Source organism: Procambarus clarkii, chromosome 22 (assembly GCF_040958095.1).
Source record: "Procambarus clarkii isolate CNS0578487 chromosome 22, FALCON_Pclarkii_2.0, whole genome shotgun sequence".
NCBI classification, from domain to species: domain Eukaryota; kingdom Metazoa; phylum Arthropoda; class Malacostraca; order Decapoda; family Cambaridae; genus Procambarus; species Procambarus clarkii.
The window spans coordinates 41719908-41738625 of NC_091171.1; the positions used below are offsets into that span (position 1 = coordinate 41719908).

Genomic DNA, 18718 nt, shown 5'->3' on the forward strand with positions numbered 1-18718 from the left:
TATCTGAAGTTTAAATGTAACGACAGTACTGTACCTATATTTATGAGGATCCACACTAGCAGTTTTCCTATCTAAAAGAAAAAATGCATCCCATCCTTCAAAATTGATAGAACCTATACCCAGTGGGTACAATATCTAAGGGCAATGCCATTTCAATGCCAAATCATTGTCATAAACATTGATTCAATGTTGAAATAATGTTAATAATGTTGATTCAGCATTGAACCAATGTCACTCTTGGATAATTAGCCTATTGATTATTTACTATGGATAGAAGAATATAGACCTGCATGGAGAAACTATTCATGTTGTGTACAGTTGAAATTCTAAAGGGCATAACACAGCAAAACTAACTATAAACCTATAGAAACCTGTACTAGGCCTAAATTAGTAATCCTAGCCCTAACATATGCAATATAGGCATATTTTAGTACATGTTTTAGGCCTAGGAAAGTTTGTTTTGTTGCCCTCTAAAAAATTTATAGTACAAAACAATTTTTTGTGCAAGTCTATATTTTGTATTTGATCCATAGTAACCACCCAGTGGGCACAATATCAAAGTGTTATGTTGAATTTACTAATGTAAATTCTCTTGGATACCGTGCTCACTGGGTATAGGTACCATCACCCGGATGACAGGTGGAAATAATAATCCAGTAATTAAGTACAGGTATTTTATCTGAATTTAACAGAGCCACTAACACTAGTGGCATTGGTGAGGCCAGGAAGCTGATGGCATCTGAAAGGTCCCCTTCCCATAGGAATATTGGTTGTTTATTCTTGTTTTTCTTTGACCATAATATGAGAAAAAGTGTTCCATGTTTTCTTTGTTTTATTAGCTTAGATTTCTTTCTTTTAAAAGATGAAATTTATCTTCATAGTAGGATGTCTTGGCATTTTTTATTATCTTAGAAAGCAGTGAGGAATACGGCTTAGACAATTCTCTGGGAATGACCCCTAGCCTGTGTTTCTTTTCATATTCATGTTTTTTTTTTATTAATTGATGTAAGTATCCCTTTTGTGGGGCAAGAATTGTTGGTCCTTTTAGTTGTGATGTTAGTAAATAAATGACAAAGAGCATTATAGAGGCTTAGTTATGTGAAGACATGTCTGCACACCTAAATTGAAGTCAATTAAAATTGATTACAGAGTTCAGTTTCTCACTTAATATTACCAGCAGCAGCAACAAATTTACTGTGGAAGCTCCAGTATGCAATCTAAAGCTCATTTTCTTGGTTTCAAGAGGTTTAAAAATACATATTGGTTAGGAGAAATATTGGGTATTTGTCTGTTGTATCATCAGTGATTATGCCAGAGTTAGTGGAGAGGTTATGTTAGTCCAAATGTGGTCAAGGGTGGAGGCAGTCATTCAAGTAATTCTGGTGAGTTTAGTTATCATGGGCAAAAGAATACAGTTTGAGGAAGCTAATAATGACATCAGGCTGGCATATGTCAATATTGAAATCTCCAGTTAAAATTAAATGTTTTTTGTTAAACTTGTTACTTAGTATTAATATAAAATTAAGTTTCTAATATTGGAGTTGAATTCAACTACATCAGTGGTAGTACAGTACTAGTAATTCTGTAGGCAGCTCTCAAAGGTAAGTTGGCATTAAAGCCCTTCATTTTGAGCTGGGAAAATATATACTCTCCATGATTGTCTCAAGACTCGGCAAATATCTGCTATCAGAACTATAACACACTGTCTTCAGTTAACACACAGCCCCTCTATTTAAGTCCCTTAACATGCTAAACATATGCACTCCACACATTCTCATGTGATATCTACATGTACAAAACCTTGTTCCTAAATGCTAATCTTGATCTGAAACTTTTCCTTCATAGGTGTAATAGAACCCATGAGCACCACACCAGAAGTAAATATTTCTTTCATATTTCCAGATTCAAACTAAATCTGTGCTAACACGCCATGCAAATAAAAGGAAATAAAAGGGCCCAGTCTTTGGAACTCACTCCCTAATGAATTAAAAAAATTGTCCAACACATCCCCTTGTTCATAAGTAAAACCAAAAAGTACCTAATTTCATCCTCAGTTTCCTACCTTGTTCTTCAAACTTTCACTGTATCTTGTACTACCCACTTCCCCAATATTAGTACAGTACTTAAGACATATCTTTACCAGTGTAATCACTTCTATCAACTTACATTGTAGCTATTTGTTATAAAACCTTGCTACAACATACCTTTTCATCTTAACTGATATGTTAGATTAAGGACCTGCCAAAAAAGCTATGCGTGTTAGTGGCTTTGCATGAATGTAAAAATACCAATCTTATGCAATCTCACCAACCCATTGTACCGTCTTGCAAATAAATTATTATTATTGTAAGATAACTTTTGAGCACAATAGCTCCTTGTGGTAATAAATTACTATACTGCCACTTTGTTTAGGTCTACAATTGTGCATAGACGAATAACTAGAAATATTATACAGAGTTGGGTTGGGTCATCCCGGTACGCCCTCTTGTGCAACTTTCAGTGAATGTTGGATTCTGACTCCAAGGTCCTTTTCTTCATCAATCTACTGCAAGGTAATGTTAATTTTGTAGTTGTGACATGGATTGTTATGTCCCGCATGTAAGGTCTTGCACTTTAAGATATTAAAAATTATTTGTCAGTCTTATGGCCATTTGTGGAGTTTATGTATATCTGTATGGTCTCAATATCATTTTCACTTCCCACTTTTTACTGGTCAATTTGTTTTTTATGTATAATGCAAGTACTAGTAGCATCACTCCAAAAAGACAGCACACACGGCTTTCCCTTGGTTGTTTAAAGAGAGATTTGGCTAAAACTTTTGATAATTTTGAGTACACATACTCAGTAATAGCTTATGTAAGTTTAGTTTAGTTCATTTATTATGTACCCCATACCCAATATGTGGGCAGTAGTGGAAAGGGTTACAGTGGCACATAATGGGCTCAGGGACTGAACCCCACAATTCATGAACTAAGCAAGTTAGTCTTGATGAGTAAGTTACAGAATTCAATGCACATCATCACAAACAGTGGGCTCGAGCCCAACCACATGTACAGTCTCTAAATTAAGCAAATGACATGTGGAGAGCTATAGTGTCATAATTGATATGATTAGCCTGCGTACTGCCCCTTACAGTGGGCAGTGGTGGAAAGGTTATGTGACATATGATTGTTACATTGTTGGGTAGATTAGATACACAGTGTTTAGTGGGTTTTCATGTTTATTTAGTAGTCTTAGTTACAGCAGTCGATTGTTGGCAGTGTCGTAGATGTTGAGACGGACCCTCTAGCAGCACAGAGAGCCGAGTGTGACTAGAGTCGCGGAGTTCAATGCGGACGAGAGCGCTGAAACTTGATGAGGCTGAGAGCTTGGGAGCTCGATGGGGAACAAGAGCATGAAAGCTCGAAATAGGTCGAAGTCTGGCTGTCTGCTCTGTGTCAAAGCTGAAGTGTCTTAGGGTCGGTTGGAACAGAATACATTTGAGTGCTACATTCTTGAGGTTGAAGGTGTGGGGTAACTCGAGCATTTGTACTAAAGTTAACTTTTTTTTTTTTTTTTTTTTTTTTTTTTTTTGAGATATATACAAGAGTTGTTACATTCTTGTACAGTCACTAGTACGCGTAGCGTTTCGGGCAGGTCCCTGGAATACGATCCCCTGCCGCGAAGAATCGTTTTTTCATCCAAGTACACATTTTACCGTTGCGTTAAACAGAGGCAACAGTTAAGGAATTGCGCCCAGTAAATCCTCCCCGGCCAGGATACGAACCCATGACATAGCGCTCGCGGAACGCCAGGCGAGTGTCTTACCACTACACCACGGAGACTGTGAGAACTGAACCATTGTTGAAATTATACTGATGATTACTTGACTGATTGATGAAGATTAAGCCACCCAAGAGATGGCACGGGTATGAATAGTCCATAAAATGATTACTCATTTCTTGATTGCTTATACAGTACTGTACTGTGTTATTGGACCACACCTCACCTCATCGTCCTCCAATAGGTTTGAAGGAATGTTAACTAATTGGGGAAGAGGTATGAGTTTTGTCATTAGTGCTGATGAGAGTTTGTGTTAATCTCATTAAGCTAATGAGAGTTTGGAGGGAGTATATTATTTACATAATATACTCGCTACAGTTACAATCACCCACAGTTACTACCTACAGTTAGCAAACTAAAATATGAAAAAATATACAAAAATGATAGTGCTTAAATTATTGTTAAAAAAGAATGTATATTTAATATGGTCAATAATATACAATGTTTCAGGCATAATTCAAAATAATTAAATTGGGTTGTTTAAAGGTTTGATGAGGTAGACACTTGTTACTAAAGAAATTTTCATGAAATTTGGGAATGGCTTCAAGCTTAACAAGCCACACTGTAGGATTGAAAACGGAAGATGCTTTTACTCTCATCTATATGCAGTTGTCCTCAGGGAGGAGGTAATCACTTCAAAATCACTGCGTAATTAGTGCTATTATCTGCTTTCTATCCATGGTTATGTTAGGTTAAGGTTACATTACATTACGTTTCATGACATTTGGTTATGTTGATATGATGTATTATTCTCAAATGTGAAATGTGAAATTCCAAAACTATTTGAGTATCCCCTAGAATTTCATTTACAGACAAATTCTTCAGACAGCTTCAAACAAGATAAGTTAAACATGTACTATATTACACTCACAAATCACAATGGTGTGATGCATCAAATGAACAAATCCACAAGGGCCATGATGAGGGTTCGAACCTATTCCCGGGATGATCCCAAACGCAACTTAGTCTACTATGCCATGACATAGTTAAAAGAATTGCAACCTGGAGTGCTACTGCCTTCACAAGGATCCCGGTCTGTGCTTCAGAGAAGCTGCGGGATCCTTGTGAGGTCAGTAGCATTCCAGGTTGCAATTCTTTGAACTATGTCATGGCATAGTCGACTAAGGTGCATCTTGGATCATCCCGGGCATAGGTTCGAACCCTCATCACGACCCTTGTGGATTTGTTCAATAGACTATGTATTAAACCAAATATTTATTTATACAATAAAGTTATAACTTCAGAATATTCTCTGTTTAGGACAACGGTTCACTTGCCAGTTACAAGTAGATTATTACTGGAACTGTAATATGCTTTCAGACCATCACAAATATCTAGATAACTATCCAGTTGGTTTGAGGGGGGTGTGGTTTCTCATGGTAATGTTTTTGGTCAGAGGACGAGTTCATAAATATAAATGTCTATCCATTCCAGGTTGAAGGGGAGAGGGGGGACAGGAGGGAGATGTGAGAGGGGAAGGGGAGATGATAGTTTAAAGACCTGCCCAAAATGCTGCGTGGCTTTGCAAGAATGTAATGCTCAAGCACAAATGTTATGTACTCTCACAACCGAATGTACCATGTTGTATGTATATAAGTAAATAAATAAAAAAAAATGAGAGGGGAAGCAGGAAAGGGGTGGAATTATCATGGAAAAGCGCCAAGCCATTACTACTATATAGCACTTGGAATGGTACGGGGGGGGGGGGGGAATGGTAAGCCAACCCCTTGGACGCCGACTTTCATGAAGCGAGACCGTCGCTCTACCGTCCAGTCCAAGTGGTGGATAAGGGGAAAAAAAAGAGGGGTGGTAGGGGAAGAGAAACTATTTTAGGCACAAACTGGGTACCTCTCTTAGTATAGGGAAGCGAGATTTCATCCATAGGGTTATAAACACACACAACTGCGTATACGCTTAAGTCGAAAATGCGTAATCGCTGCTGAATTGCAAGATACAGCTCAGTGCAATCATTAAGACAAATGGGAGACCTAACAAGCCGCACTCTTCCTGTCCTTGTCAAGGCCACTATAGATATAATGGCCCTCAGGTAATCCCAGGGAAACAGCCTACCCGCAGAAGCAATAAATGCCAAAACATTGCTGTATCAAATCAAATCAAATGTTTATTCGGGTAAAAGGACATGCATACAAGATTACAAACATAATATTGGATTTCTAGAAAGAGCTAGTACTGTACAGTACATATAATGCCTGAAGCCACTAATACGCACAGCGTTTCGGGCGATATACATCTTTGTAATTCAAAATCCATCTTGGATAAAATCAGGACGAATGGGGAGGACCTTCGATAAGCCGCTGGCTTCCTGTCCTCGTTAAGGCCCCTTGAGATGGAGATACTAGACGAACTCCTAGCTTTCACCTGAATTAACCTGAGGGGCCACTATAATACGAAGACACTAGGAAGCCAGCTTTTGATCTATAGTGTAATCCTTCATACAGAGCAGCACATTGCTGGAGGTACCTAAGCATTCATCGGATTTACCTCATGTTAATAATAAGTACGGTAATTATTAAAAGAAGGCACCAAGCCCGGAAGGCTATGTAGCACATGTTAATAAGTAAATAATGATTACAAAAAAAAAGACTACAGGTGTATTAAGAAGTCTCGGGTCTTGCAGAAGGTGCTGCTCGGGCGCCTCCTTAGTCTCTTCAACTTGCTATACATCTTTATAATTCTTCAATTACTTATATATACTGTACGTACATATATTATTAAATCCACGACTCTGTATATCCATATACTAATACACTTGTTTTGTGTTTTAAACGTGTATAATTGGTGGTGTGGTAGTAATTAGGTGGAGAGTTAGGACGATGGCCTTGTGCGTGTACCAGGTGTAGTGAGGTGGCCGCTGCTGGGGGGAGTCACGCCTCGCCTTGCCCTCTTCTTCAGGTAAATATACCTGTACCTGTGTCCTGTCTACTGCCACGTGATGAGCCACACTCCCAACTATCTCCCTCCCGCCCGGGATTCCCGAGTGGGAGTCAAAAAAGGGACCAGGAGCCACATTAGCTCCACTTTTGTTAGAGGACGTTTCAGGCCCAGGGCCATCTTGACCCTGGGGGCCTCTACCCAAATTTGAATTGAAATTGTGTGTATTTTACCTCAATAAACTTATTTCAGAGGGATGAGGTAGCTCAAGCTATCCTCGCCCCGTTCAGTACAACGTGTTCATACGTGTATAGACACACATCACAAGCTATAAACATATTACCGAATATTCTTGAGTGATAAATGTATACATTTCTTCCTTTACGCGTGTAATGTGTTACCAGACGTATACATACATACTTATACACTACCCAGATGATGGGCACTGGGGGTCACTTACCCAGATGATGAGCACTGGGGGTCACTTACCCAGATAATGAGCACTGGGGGTCACTTAGCCAGATGATGGGCACTGGGGGTCACTTACCCAGATGATGGGCACTGGGGGTCACTTAGCCAGATGATGGGCACTGGGGGTCACTTACCCAGATGATGGGCACTGGGGGGTCACTTAGCCAGATAATGAGCACTGGGGGTCACTTAGCCAGATGATGGGCACTGGGGGTCACTTACCTAGATGATGGGCACTGGGCGGTCACTTAGCCAGATGATGGGTACTGGGGGGGTCACTTAGCCAGATGATGGGCACTGGGGGTCACTTACCCAGATAATGAGCACTGAGGGTCACTTACCCAGATGATGGGCACTGGGCGGTCACTTAGCCAGATGATGGGTACTGGGGGGGTCACTTAGCCAGATGATGGGCACTGGGGGTCACTTAGCCAGATGATGGGCACTGGGGGTCACTTAGCCAGATGATGGGCACTGGGGGTCACTTAGCCAGATGATGAGCACTGGGGGTCACTTAGCCAGATGATGGGCACTGGGGGTCACTTACCTAGATGATGGGCACTGGGCGGTCACTTAGCCAGATGATGGGCACTGGGGGTCACTTACCTAGATGATGGGCACTGGGGGTCACTTAGCCAGATGATGGGTACTGGGCAGTCACTTAGCCAGATGATGGGTACTGGGGGGGTCACTTAGCCAGATGATGGGCACTGGGGGTCACTTACCCAGATAATGAGCACTGAGGGTCACTTACCCAGATGATGGGCACTGGGCGGTCACTTAGCCAGATGATGGGTACTGGGGGGGTCACTTAGCCAGATGATGGGCACTGGGGGTCACTTAGCCAGATGATGGGCACTGGGGGTCACTTAGCCAGATGATGGGCACTGGGGGTCACTTAGCCAGATGATGGGCACTGGGGGTCACTTAGCCAGATGATGGGCACTGGGGGTCACTTACCCAGATGATGGGCACTGGGGGTCACTTAGCCAGATGATGGGCACTGAGGGCCACTTACCCAGATGATGGGCACTGGGGGTCACTTAGCCAGATGATGGGCACTGAGGGCCACTTACCCAGATGATGGGCACTGGGCGGTCACTTACCCAGATGATGGGTACTGGGGGGGTCACTTATCCAGATGATGGGTACTGGGGGGGTCACTTAGCCAGATGATGGGCACTGGGGGCTACTTACCCAGATGATGGGCACTGGGGGTCACTTAGCCAGATGATGGGCACTGAGGGCCACTTACCCAGATGATGGGCACTGGGCGTTCACTTACTCAGATGATGGGTACTGGGGGGGTCACTTATCCAGATGATGGGTACTGGGGGGGTCACTTAGCCAGATGATGGGCACTGGGGGCTACTTACCCAGATGATGGGCACTGGGGGTCACTTAGCCAGATGATGAGCACTGGGGGTCACTTAGCCAGATGATGGGCACTGGGGGTCCCCTTACCCAGATGATGGGCACTGGGGGTCCCCTTACCCAGATGATGGGCACTGGGGGTCCCCTTACCCAGATGATGGGCATTGGGGGTCACTTACCCAGATGATGGGCACTGGGGACCTCTTACCCAGATGATGGGCACTAGGGGTCGCTTACCCAGATGATGGGCACTGGGGCCTCCTACCCAGAAGATGACCACTAATTCCCTATACCCAGATAATGGGCATTAGGGCCCCTTTCGGTAGGCTGGGCACTGGGGCCCCTTACCCAGATAATGGGAATTTGGGGACCCATACCTAGATGATGGCTTCTGCCTGTCTGCTACAGGCTTACCCTCAAATAGTTATGCACAAATTATTTATTTACCTGAATTTACTTGAAAGCTACTAACACACTAGTGGCTTCGATGAGGAATGGAAGCCGGCGGCTTGTCAAAGATCCCCCCATTTCGTTCAGTTGGGTTCGTTCTTGACTGGCAAAAAAAAAAAGTGATGAGTTTGAATCCCAGGTGGCACAGAAATGGTTGGGTGCATGTCCTTTCACCTCATGCCCCTTTCCTCCTAGCAGTAAATAGGTACCCAGGAGTTAGTCAGCTTATTATGGGGGGTTGCATCGTGGGTGGGGTCAGTAATTTGACCCTAGGGGTAGGGGGGTTTAGGGGGGTACCTTGGTATAAGACTAATATTTACTGTATGTATAACCAGGCTTCCTGTCCCCTGACATAATGGATTATTATTATTTGCCCTGATGATTTTTGTCCAGTTGGATTATAAATTTTAACAGGTTTGGCATTTGCAGCTTTGGCAGGTAGATAGTTCCATGGGTTTATAACCATGTGGGTGAATGCAAGAGTATATTAAGACTTTACTCCTACACACCTTTACTTATTTGTTTTTTCCAAATTATTTAAAGTTTTGCCTGAAATGTTTTGTGTAATAGTGGCTTCATTAGTTTGTGTAACAATGGTAAATTCAGGTAAATTCCTGTCCCCACAATTGTATATTACTTCTATGTAACTGGATTATACCTGGATGGGGTTCTGGGAGTTCTTCTACTCCCCAAGCCCAGCCTGAGGCCAAGCTTGACTTGTGATGTTCTTTATACACACATTCTTTTGAATAAAAATTTGAATTTTTAAGGCATCTCCTGTTTTCAGTCCTACATTGGGGTTTGTTGACCTTGAAACCTTTACTCATTGTCTGTATCACATCTGACCTACTGAAGAAATTGTCTGGATGAACATCCTCCAAATTGTTCAGTACAGTATTTTAAAGGTTTCGATGAGATTAGCAGTGTTGTTAGTTTTCAACCATTCACAGTAAGAGAGTTTGGTTCAAAAATGATTTTAGTCGTTGTGGAACTTTCTCCAAAGCTGCCATGACCTGAAGATGAGGTCCCCATGCTTGGATACAATAATCCAAGTGGGGGTGCACCAGAGATGTATATTATAAGTATAATTTGAAAGGGGAATTGAATCCCAGGCATTTCCAGTGGGAGGTCGAGTAATTATCCATTCTACCAAGAGATCTCTTGTGAACAATATGGCAGCATGGGGACCCCTAGAATCCTTGGTTAGAGTGCAACCCTAGACACAACTTGCCTTATGGTTTCAATGCAGCCCTGGACACATCTGGCTATATGGTTACAGTGCAGCTCTGGACACAACTGACTGGCTTGGGTACAGTGCAGCCCTGGACACAACTGACTTTGGTACAGTACAGTCCTGGACACAACTGGCTTTCTTGGGTAGAGTTCAGCCCTGGACACAACTGGCTTTATTGTGTACAGTGCCACCCTGTACATAACTGGCTTTATTGTATACAGTGCCACCCTGGATAGTAGTGACTTTTTTGGGTACAGTGCAGCTCCAGACAAAACCTGTGGCTTCATAGTGACTTGTTGCATAATAGTGGCTTCATAGATTGTGTAACTCCTGTCCCTACAATTGTATATTTACTCTTATGTTCTCTGTACACACATTCTTTTGAATACACATTTATTTTATTAAGTACGGTGCAGCCCTAGACACAACCAGATTTAATTAATTTGGATAATTGAGACATTACTGTAGCCTTTAGTTTGTTTATTTTTAATTTTGTAAAATAAAAAATGTTTTCATCAACATATTTAGTTAATAAGGATTTATGATACATTACTAATATTCTTCCTCTTATTAGTTCTAGTTAGCCAATGATGGAAAAAGAAACAACTTATAATCAGATGTATGAACCATCCTACAAATATTGTGTTGAACGGAATTCTGAAGATTTACAAAATGAAGAAGCAAAGGGTAGGCCTACCGAAGAAAAGACAGCAGTGGCTGTTAAGATTACAGAAGCACCATATAATAATGAGGTAATAGATTTACTCCCATAGCAAAAATCTTATTTGGTAATAATACGTAATAATACTTTCTATTTAAAAAAATATACTGAAGAATATGTTACATTGGTTACAGAGTACAGTAAGTATATATATTTATTTAATAAGGCCACTGATATGCAAAGCTTTTCAGGCATACAGTAACAAAATAATAAGTTAGGTTGCTCAAAGGTTTGATGAGGTAGAGAGTACTAAACAAGAAACAAGCTAACATATAAATTGATCAAGAAATTTAGCAATGTAAGGACACGAGCTTCAAAGCCGTATCCTAGAGTACAAACTATTGAAACCCGTCCTTCCTGCAATGGAAAAATAAAGGCTCCTAGGGTATCTAATACTAACAGTAATTGGTTTTATGAGGGTCGGTGAGGTACCTAACTGGTTCGACTTTCTCATTTGCTATACGTGACTGGTTTTTCTGAATGTGTGTATTGCTATTTGTATGGTTATCAGGTGGCTTCTTTGATGGTGTCCCATCTGTGGTCTTCTTTTCAGCAACAGTACAAGGTTTCTTGACAAGCTTTCTATCATTTTCTTTCTCTTCGTCAAGTTCTGTCGGTGTCGGACAAGGTTATTTTGTCCTTTCTCTCTTGGCTTTTTCTGGCTTGGCATGTCATGCCAAATACTGTCGCTTCTTATCATGCGGCGTTGGGTGAGCCGCTGCTGCTTGTGTTTGGGTTGGATGTCACTTCCGCCCCGTTCCACGTGCTCTCTCTTGCGTTTTTTCACCTCCAGCCTGCTCATGCGCCGCCTGAGCCTTCTTGGTTTCTGGACCAGTTTCTTTTCTTTCTTTTTTCACTTTGGTGTGTGGTGGTCCCTTCTGTTCATGATTGTTTCTGGAAAGCTTTGTTTTTGTTGGCTTTGCCTCTGGGGGAGGGGGTTGTGTTGGGGGATCTTCATGCTCTTCTCCGGCACAAGGGGTCTAGTTTGTTTGGTCCTGGTGGTCGATTTGTTCATTTGCAGCCGCTCCTTCTTTTCTGGTGAAGAATGAGATGGCGGACCTCCGGAGGGTTCCGTTGATTGTGGATGCTTGGAAGGTTCAGCCAGAGGTGCATCATGTGCTGTGTTCAATTAGTGGCTTTGCACCGCTTCCTGCAGGCCACTGGTTCTGTATCAGTGGATATGCTCTGGATTGATTCGAGTTCCCTGGCTTCCTCTTCCAGGGCACGTGTGTCTTAGGTTGTCCACTGTCATTAAGTAAAGCCAGCCTGTAGTCTACCCTCATGCTCATGATGTTAGGAAGTAGTGTATGCCGCTGTTTCGGCTGTTTTTGGCAATACGTCTTGAGACGATATTCGGGTGCAGGAGTTTTGGAGGTCGAACGGGGTCCTGGCTACCAGGTATCTCTTGAATGTCCCAGGTCCTCTGTGACCTTGTGTTGCTTTGGGATGCCTGTTGTGGCCATCTGTCTCTTCCTCGCATTGAGACCTGCGGTGCTGCCACCTCTCTGGTAAGTCCCTGTTTTTCCTTCTCTGTGGGTAGTTAGCTTTAGGGAGCCAATGGAGCTTCCCACAGAAAACCAGCATTGAATGTAATGAAACGCTAGATTCTGGGTGAGCCCCTGAGGCTCCCTGACTTTCTTCCCTCCCTCCCTCCCTCCGGTCGGTGGCTTTCATCATTCAAAAGATGGAGAGTGGGTAGCCGGCCTCACCCTCCCTACTTGGGAGGGATGGCCCTAGTGAGCATGGGGGCTAGTTGGACAAAGTGTTTCTTTCTGGGGGAGTTCTTTTGCTATTTTGAGAACGTAGGTCGCAATGTTCAACCAGACAGTGGTCTGTTTTGTTTCTCCTACTTTTCTGGGTACCTTTCCTGGTCAATGGCAAGTATGATATACTTTAAATATAGTAACTGAAAACTCACACCCCAGAAGTGTTCACACTTTAAATATAGTGTTCATTGGCCATTGCTCCCTGCATCTCTCTGAGGGCGGGGGGGAGGGGGGGCAGGATCTGGCTGTGGTCACCGGTAGGCAACAAGAACTCTGCGACTAATGACCTCAAATAAGATAGCACTATATCAGTAGGATAGCTTCAGGGTTCCTTTGGGGACTCCCCCAGAATCTTGTGTTTCATTATATTCAAAGCTGGTTTCTTGCGGGGAGCCCTGTCGGCTCCCTGGAGCTATCGAACCGATGCGATATATTAGTCTGGGGCATCAGTCAATTGGAGTTCAGACTACCGGGGACGAGCCAGAACCTGGCCCCCTCAGAGAGGCAAAGGGAGCAATGACCTATGGAAACCCCCATGTGGTTGGGGGCATTCCATGTCTGCCATCAACGAGGGTTAGGCACCCAGAAAGGTAGGCATAACAAAACAAAGGCCACTTGGTAAAAAAATTGCAATCGAAGACCGAACAGAGAGGCAGAACTCCCCCAACACCCAAGGAAACAAGCAAACTGTCATAAACCGCTGCCGCACCGCTACTCATACTCAGGAAAAGGAGGGAGCCACAGACCCCCGCGCCGGCTGCTCACACCTCCAGTTCGTTGGCTGATGTGATCTGGGCCGGTTGTCAACTCTGGCCTCGATTTCTTGGCAGTGTTTTGCCTTAGTGGTGTTCTCTGCTGTTTTGTGATGTGGTGGCCAGGTGTAACTTCAGTGTACTGGGGGCTGCATGCGCTTAACGCTACCTTCCCTAAGTGCCCAGTAAGTACTACCCTTGGGTGCTAGCGTTGCTTTCCATAGTGCCTTCGGGATTCCACTTCTGTAGGGGTTCTTGCTGCTTAGCATTTACCCTGCCTTTGGGCCCATCTGGGGTTTTATGGCCTTTGTTTGGCCTTATGTGGGGAATTTTATTCAGCAGGAGTTTATTTGAGTACTGTTTAATTACTAGTACCTTGAGATTACCTTGAGGTGCTTCCGGGGCTTAGCGTCCCCGCGGCCCGGTCGTCGACCAGGCTTCCTAGTTGCCGGACTGATCAACCAGGCTGGTGGACACGGCTGCTCGCAGCCTGACGTAGTAGAAATCTACTTTAAAATTAAAGTGGAATGTATAATACAAATGGACTGTACAGTATTACATTGACTAGTTCTGCCCTGGAAATCCCCGTCGGGATTCAGTAGACCAATGGATGTGTCTCCTGAGTTCCAGCTCGCCTTGTGCGAGTTAGAAGGTTGCTTTGTGCCCTGCCTCAGGGTGATAGTCACTTTTTCTGTGGCGAGCCCCTTTAGCTCCCTGGAGCTATACCGGTTTGATATGCATATATTAGACCGTGGCAACAGTCAATTGATGGAGTTCTAGGCCTACTGGAGACCAACACTAGAACCTGGTCCTCTCAGATGAGGCATGAGGAGCAATGGACTGTAGACACGTCCATGTAATTGAAAGCAGTCTATGTCTGCCATCTACCAGATCAGGCACCCAGAAAGGTAGGAATTCCAAAACAAATACAGCTGGTTAAAAAATTGTAAACCGAAAGAAAACTAGCAAATAGAACTCCACAATCAAAAACAAGTAAACAAGCATGACGTCATCACAGCCGCCGTGCAGCCGTCCCTGCAACTCCCCCCTCCCTGGGAGGGGGGGGGGGTCCCAGACCTTTGCTGGCTACACCACCTCAATTCAGAAGGCTGTTGTGTTGGTGGCAGTTGATCGACTCTGGTTCCATCCTTTGAGCAGTGCTGCAGAGCGGTATTGTTCTGTGTTGGTGGTTTGCAAGCCAGAAGTAACACAAGAGTATTGGGGCTGCATGCACCTAGTTGGCTCTACTGGATGTACAGGCTCCTGGAGGTGCACCTCTTCGTGTCGGCATGGGCTTGGCGTCTCCCGATATATGTAGGGCCCTTTCCCAACTGCGGAGCCATGGGTCCCGGCTCGGTGGGAGACTTACCATGGGAGAGTCATCCTGGTGGGCCCCTTACCTGGTTGATACCTGGTTGATGGGGTTCTGGGAGTTCTTCTACTCCCCAAGCTACTCCTACTCAGCCTGTTAGAAGAGTAGCTGGAGAAGAGTAGCATTGTGAGTACCTGTAGTATTGGACCTGTGAGAAGAGTAGCATTGTGAGTACCTGTAGTATTGGACCTGTGAGAAGAGTAGCATCACACCTCCAAACTGGAGGTGTGAGAATCTAGTGCAGTGGGTCTGGGGCTTCCCCCTCCTCCTCCCAGGGTGGGAAGGGCTGCACGGACAAATGGTTCAGTGGTGGTTTATGACGTTTGCTTGTTTACTTGGGTGTTGGGAAGTTCTGTCTTTGTTTGGTCTTTGGTTGCAATTTTCTTACCAAGTGGGATTTATTTTGTTATGGCTTCCTTTCTGGGTGCCTAACCCCAGTCGATGGCAGACATAGAATGCCCCAACCACATGGGGGTTTCCATAGGCTAGTGCTTCTTGTGCCTCTCTGAGGGGACTAGGTTCAGACTCGTGGTCCCCGATATGTTGAACTCCAACTGACTGATGCCCGAGACTAATATAACACATATCAGTCTGATAGCTCCATGGAGCCTCTGGGGCTCACCCAGAAAATGGCGTTTCATTACATTCAATGCTGTTTTTTTACTACCTACCTTGAGGTTACCTTGAGGTGCTTCCGGGGCTTAGCGTCCCCACGGCCCGGTCGTCGACCAGGCCTCCTGGTTGCCGGACTGATCAACCAGGCTGTTGGACGCGGCTGCTCGCAGCCTGACGTTTGAGTCACAGCCTGGTTGATCAGTTATCCTTTGGAGGTGATTATCCAGTTCTCTCTTGAACACTGTGAGGGGTCAGCCAGTTATGCCCCTTATGTGTAGTGGAAGTATGTTGAACAGTCTCGGACCTCTGATGTTGATAGAGTTCTCTCTCAGAGTACCAGTTGCACCTCTGTTTTTCAACGGGGGTATTCTGCACATCCTGCCATGTCTTCTGGTCTCATGTGATGTTACTACAATACAATTATATTCAATTTATTTTCTGATAAATTTTTATGTGTCATTGATATTTTTTGTTTGATGTATTTTTCTTGCATAACACCTGAGGAAGGTTTGTGGAACTCCAGTTGAAAAAACACTAGGATAGAATAATGTCTCTTCTTTTAATTCATACCGTAGGTTTCATTTAATAACGTAATAATTTTTATTTTGTATTCCACAGGCAACAGCAGTAAATTTTAAGTGGGTGGATACAAATGATTCTACCCTATATGATCTACGTCAAAATAAATTTTAATTTATTTTATATTGCAGAAGGTTTGGTCACAAGCAATGGGACATTCTGATGATGAGAGATATCCCACTGAAGGGAGACATCCTCATAAAGAAGTATGTCAACATAAAGACAGGCATCTCCATGATAAAAAACAATTCCATGAAATGGAGCTTCCTCGTAGAGAAAGACAGCTTCATAATGAGATACATTCCTATGAAGGGGGACATTACCATGAACAAAAAAGTCACCATGACATGGGAAGTCCTCACGAACATAGATATGGCAATGAGCAAAGAGAGAGCCCCATGAAAATAGACATCCCTAATAAAGTCAAACCACCTTGTGAAGTCAGACAGCCACATGAAGCTAGACAGCCCTGTGAAGATGGAAAACTCCATGAAGTCAGACAGTCTTATGAAACCAGACAACCTTATGAAGGCAGACAACCTCATGAAATCAGACAGCCTCACCCTCATACACCTAAACAGCCCCATGAAGATAGAAACCTCCATACACCTAAACAGCCCCATAAAGATAGAAACCTCCATACACCTAAACAGTCCCATAAAGATAGAAACCTCCATACACCTAAACAACCCCATGAAGACAGAAACCTCCATACACCTAAACAGCCCCGTGAAACCAGACATCCCCATGAAATCATACAGCCCCATGAAGATAGAAACCTCCATACACCTAAACAGTCCCATAAAGATAGAAACCTCCATACACCTAAACAGCCCCATGAAGATAGAAACCTCCATACACCTAAACAGCCCCATGAAGATAGAAACCTCCATACACCTAAACTGCCCTATAAAGATAGAAACCTCCATACACCTAAACAGCCCCATGAAACCAGAGAGCTTTATGAAGCCAAACAGCCTTGTGAAGTTAGACAGCCCCATGAAGATATAAAACCTCATGAAGACACAAAATCCTATGGCAGCATACCCTCTCACAGTGACAGACATTTCCATGACAGCAAACATTCCAATGATGACAGACATTCCCATGACAGCAGACATTCCCATGATGACCGACATTTCCATGACAGCAGATATTCCCATGATGACCGACATTTCCATGACAACAGAGATTCCCATGACAACAGACATTCCCATGATGACAGACATTCTCATGGTGACATGCATTTCCATAAAGGTACATGTTTCCATAAGAGTACAAATCCCCATGAGGCCAATGATTTCCCTGATAAAGGACAGCACCATGGAATTGAAAATCTACAAGAAATGAGTTATTCCTTAAAAATCAATAGTGGTAAGTATAAGTGTAAAGTATACAGTTTGAAGAACATGTCTATATATTTGTTATCTACTAATTAGGTATCCTCAGTAGGAATACCATAAGTTTTTCACCACTTTGGTTTCAGTGCAATTTTCTTGACTAAGGATCTCGATAACACAGTTGGGTTTGTTCTCCACTTGCAATCAGGAATCCCAGGTTCGAATTCTTGGTGGAACAAAAATGGTTGGGTATGTTTTCTTTCACTTAATGCCTCTGCTTACCTAACAGTAAATACTGTAGGTACCTGGGTGTTAAGTCAACTGTTATGGAGTTGCGTTCTGGGGAAAAGTTATCTTGAGATGATTTCGGGGCTTTAGTGTCCCCGCGGCCCGGTCCTCGGCCAGGCCTCCACCCCCAGGAAGCAGCCTGTGATAGCTGACTAACTCCCAGGTACCTATTTACTGCTAAGTAACAGGGGCATCAGGGTGAAAGAAACTCTGCCCATTGTTTCTCGCCGGCACCCAGGATCGAACCTGGGACCACAGGATCACGTGTCCAGTGTTCTGTCCGCTCAGCCACCAGCTCAGTAGGGTTCAGTAGAATTTATGCCAAATTAGGATGGTAAAAGGAACATTGAGAAAATCAATTGTAACAATAAGGTGACTTAAACCAGTGATCACGATACTCCCAGCTGTGCACCTTACCCTTGGGACTTCTTTGCTTCATGTTCTAATCTTGTTGTTGGTCACTTAGTGTGTCTTTTCTGTGGGGAGCCCCCTTGGCTCCCTGGAGCTATCAGACTGAAATTAACTAAATTAGTCGGGGGCTTCAGTCATACAGAGTTCATGCCTACTGGGGACCACGAGCCAGAACCTGGTCCCTCTCAGAGAAGTGCAGGGAGCAGTGGCCTATGAAACTCCATTGTATGAGAGTACTATATATTCAATACAATACAATACAACAATACAATTTTATTTAGGTAAGGTACATACATACAATAAATATTTACAAGGATTGTTTGACTTATAGGTATAGCTAGTACATACAATGCCTAAAGCCACTATTACGCAAAGCGTTTCGGGCATGATAAACTTAAATGACAAGCTTAATACTAATTGAGCATAATGAGTAGAATGAAAACAAGAAATGAAAACATAGATGAAAAAGCAGCACAAATACAATTATGTCGACAAACAGCGCTCTTTAAAGAAAAAAACAGACATTGGTTGACAATAGAAGGGTAAGGTAGGTTACAGGGAATTTATTAGGTATAGCTTCGCTTTTAACTTAAACTGGTTGAGAGAGGTACAGTCTTTAACATGGTTGGGA

At 43.4% G+C, this 18718-nt stretch overlaps 1 protein-coding gene across 1 annotated transcript in view; it reads left to right on the forward strand.

Annotated features, from left to right (window-relative positions):
* The first annotated feature begins 6544 nt into the window (after positions 1-6544).
* LOC123761327 (uncharacterized) overlaps positions 6545-18718 on the forward strand; it is a 39612-nt gene continuing 27438 nt past the window's right edge. The window contains exons 1-3 of the mRNA XM_045747284.2: positions 6545-6735; positions 10818-10995; positions 16180-17422. Of these exons, the coding sequence (XP_045603240.2) occupies positions 10831-10995; positions 16180-17422 (1408 nt within the window). The 5' untranslated portion in view covers positions 6545-6735; positions 10818-10830. The remainder of the gene's footprint in view (positions 6736-10817; positions 10996-16179; positions 17423-18718) is intronic.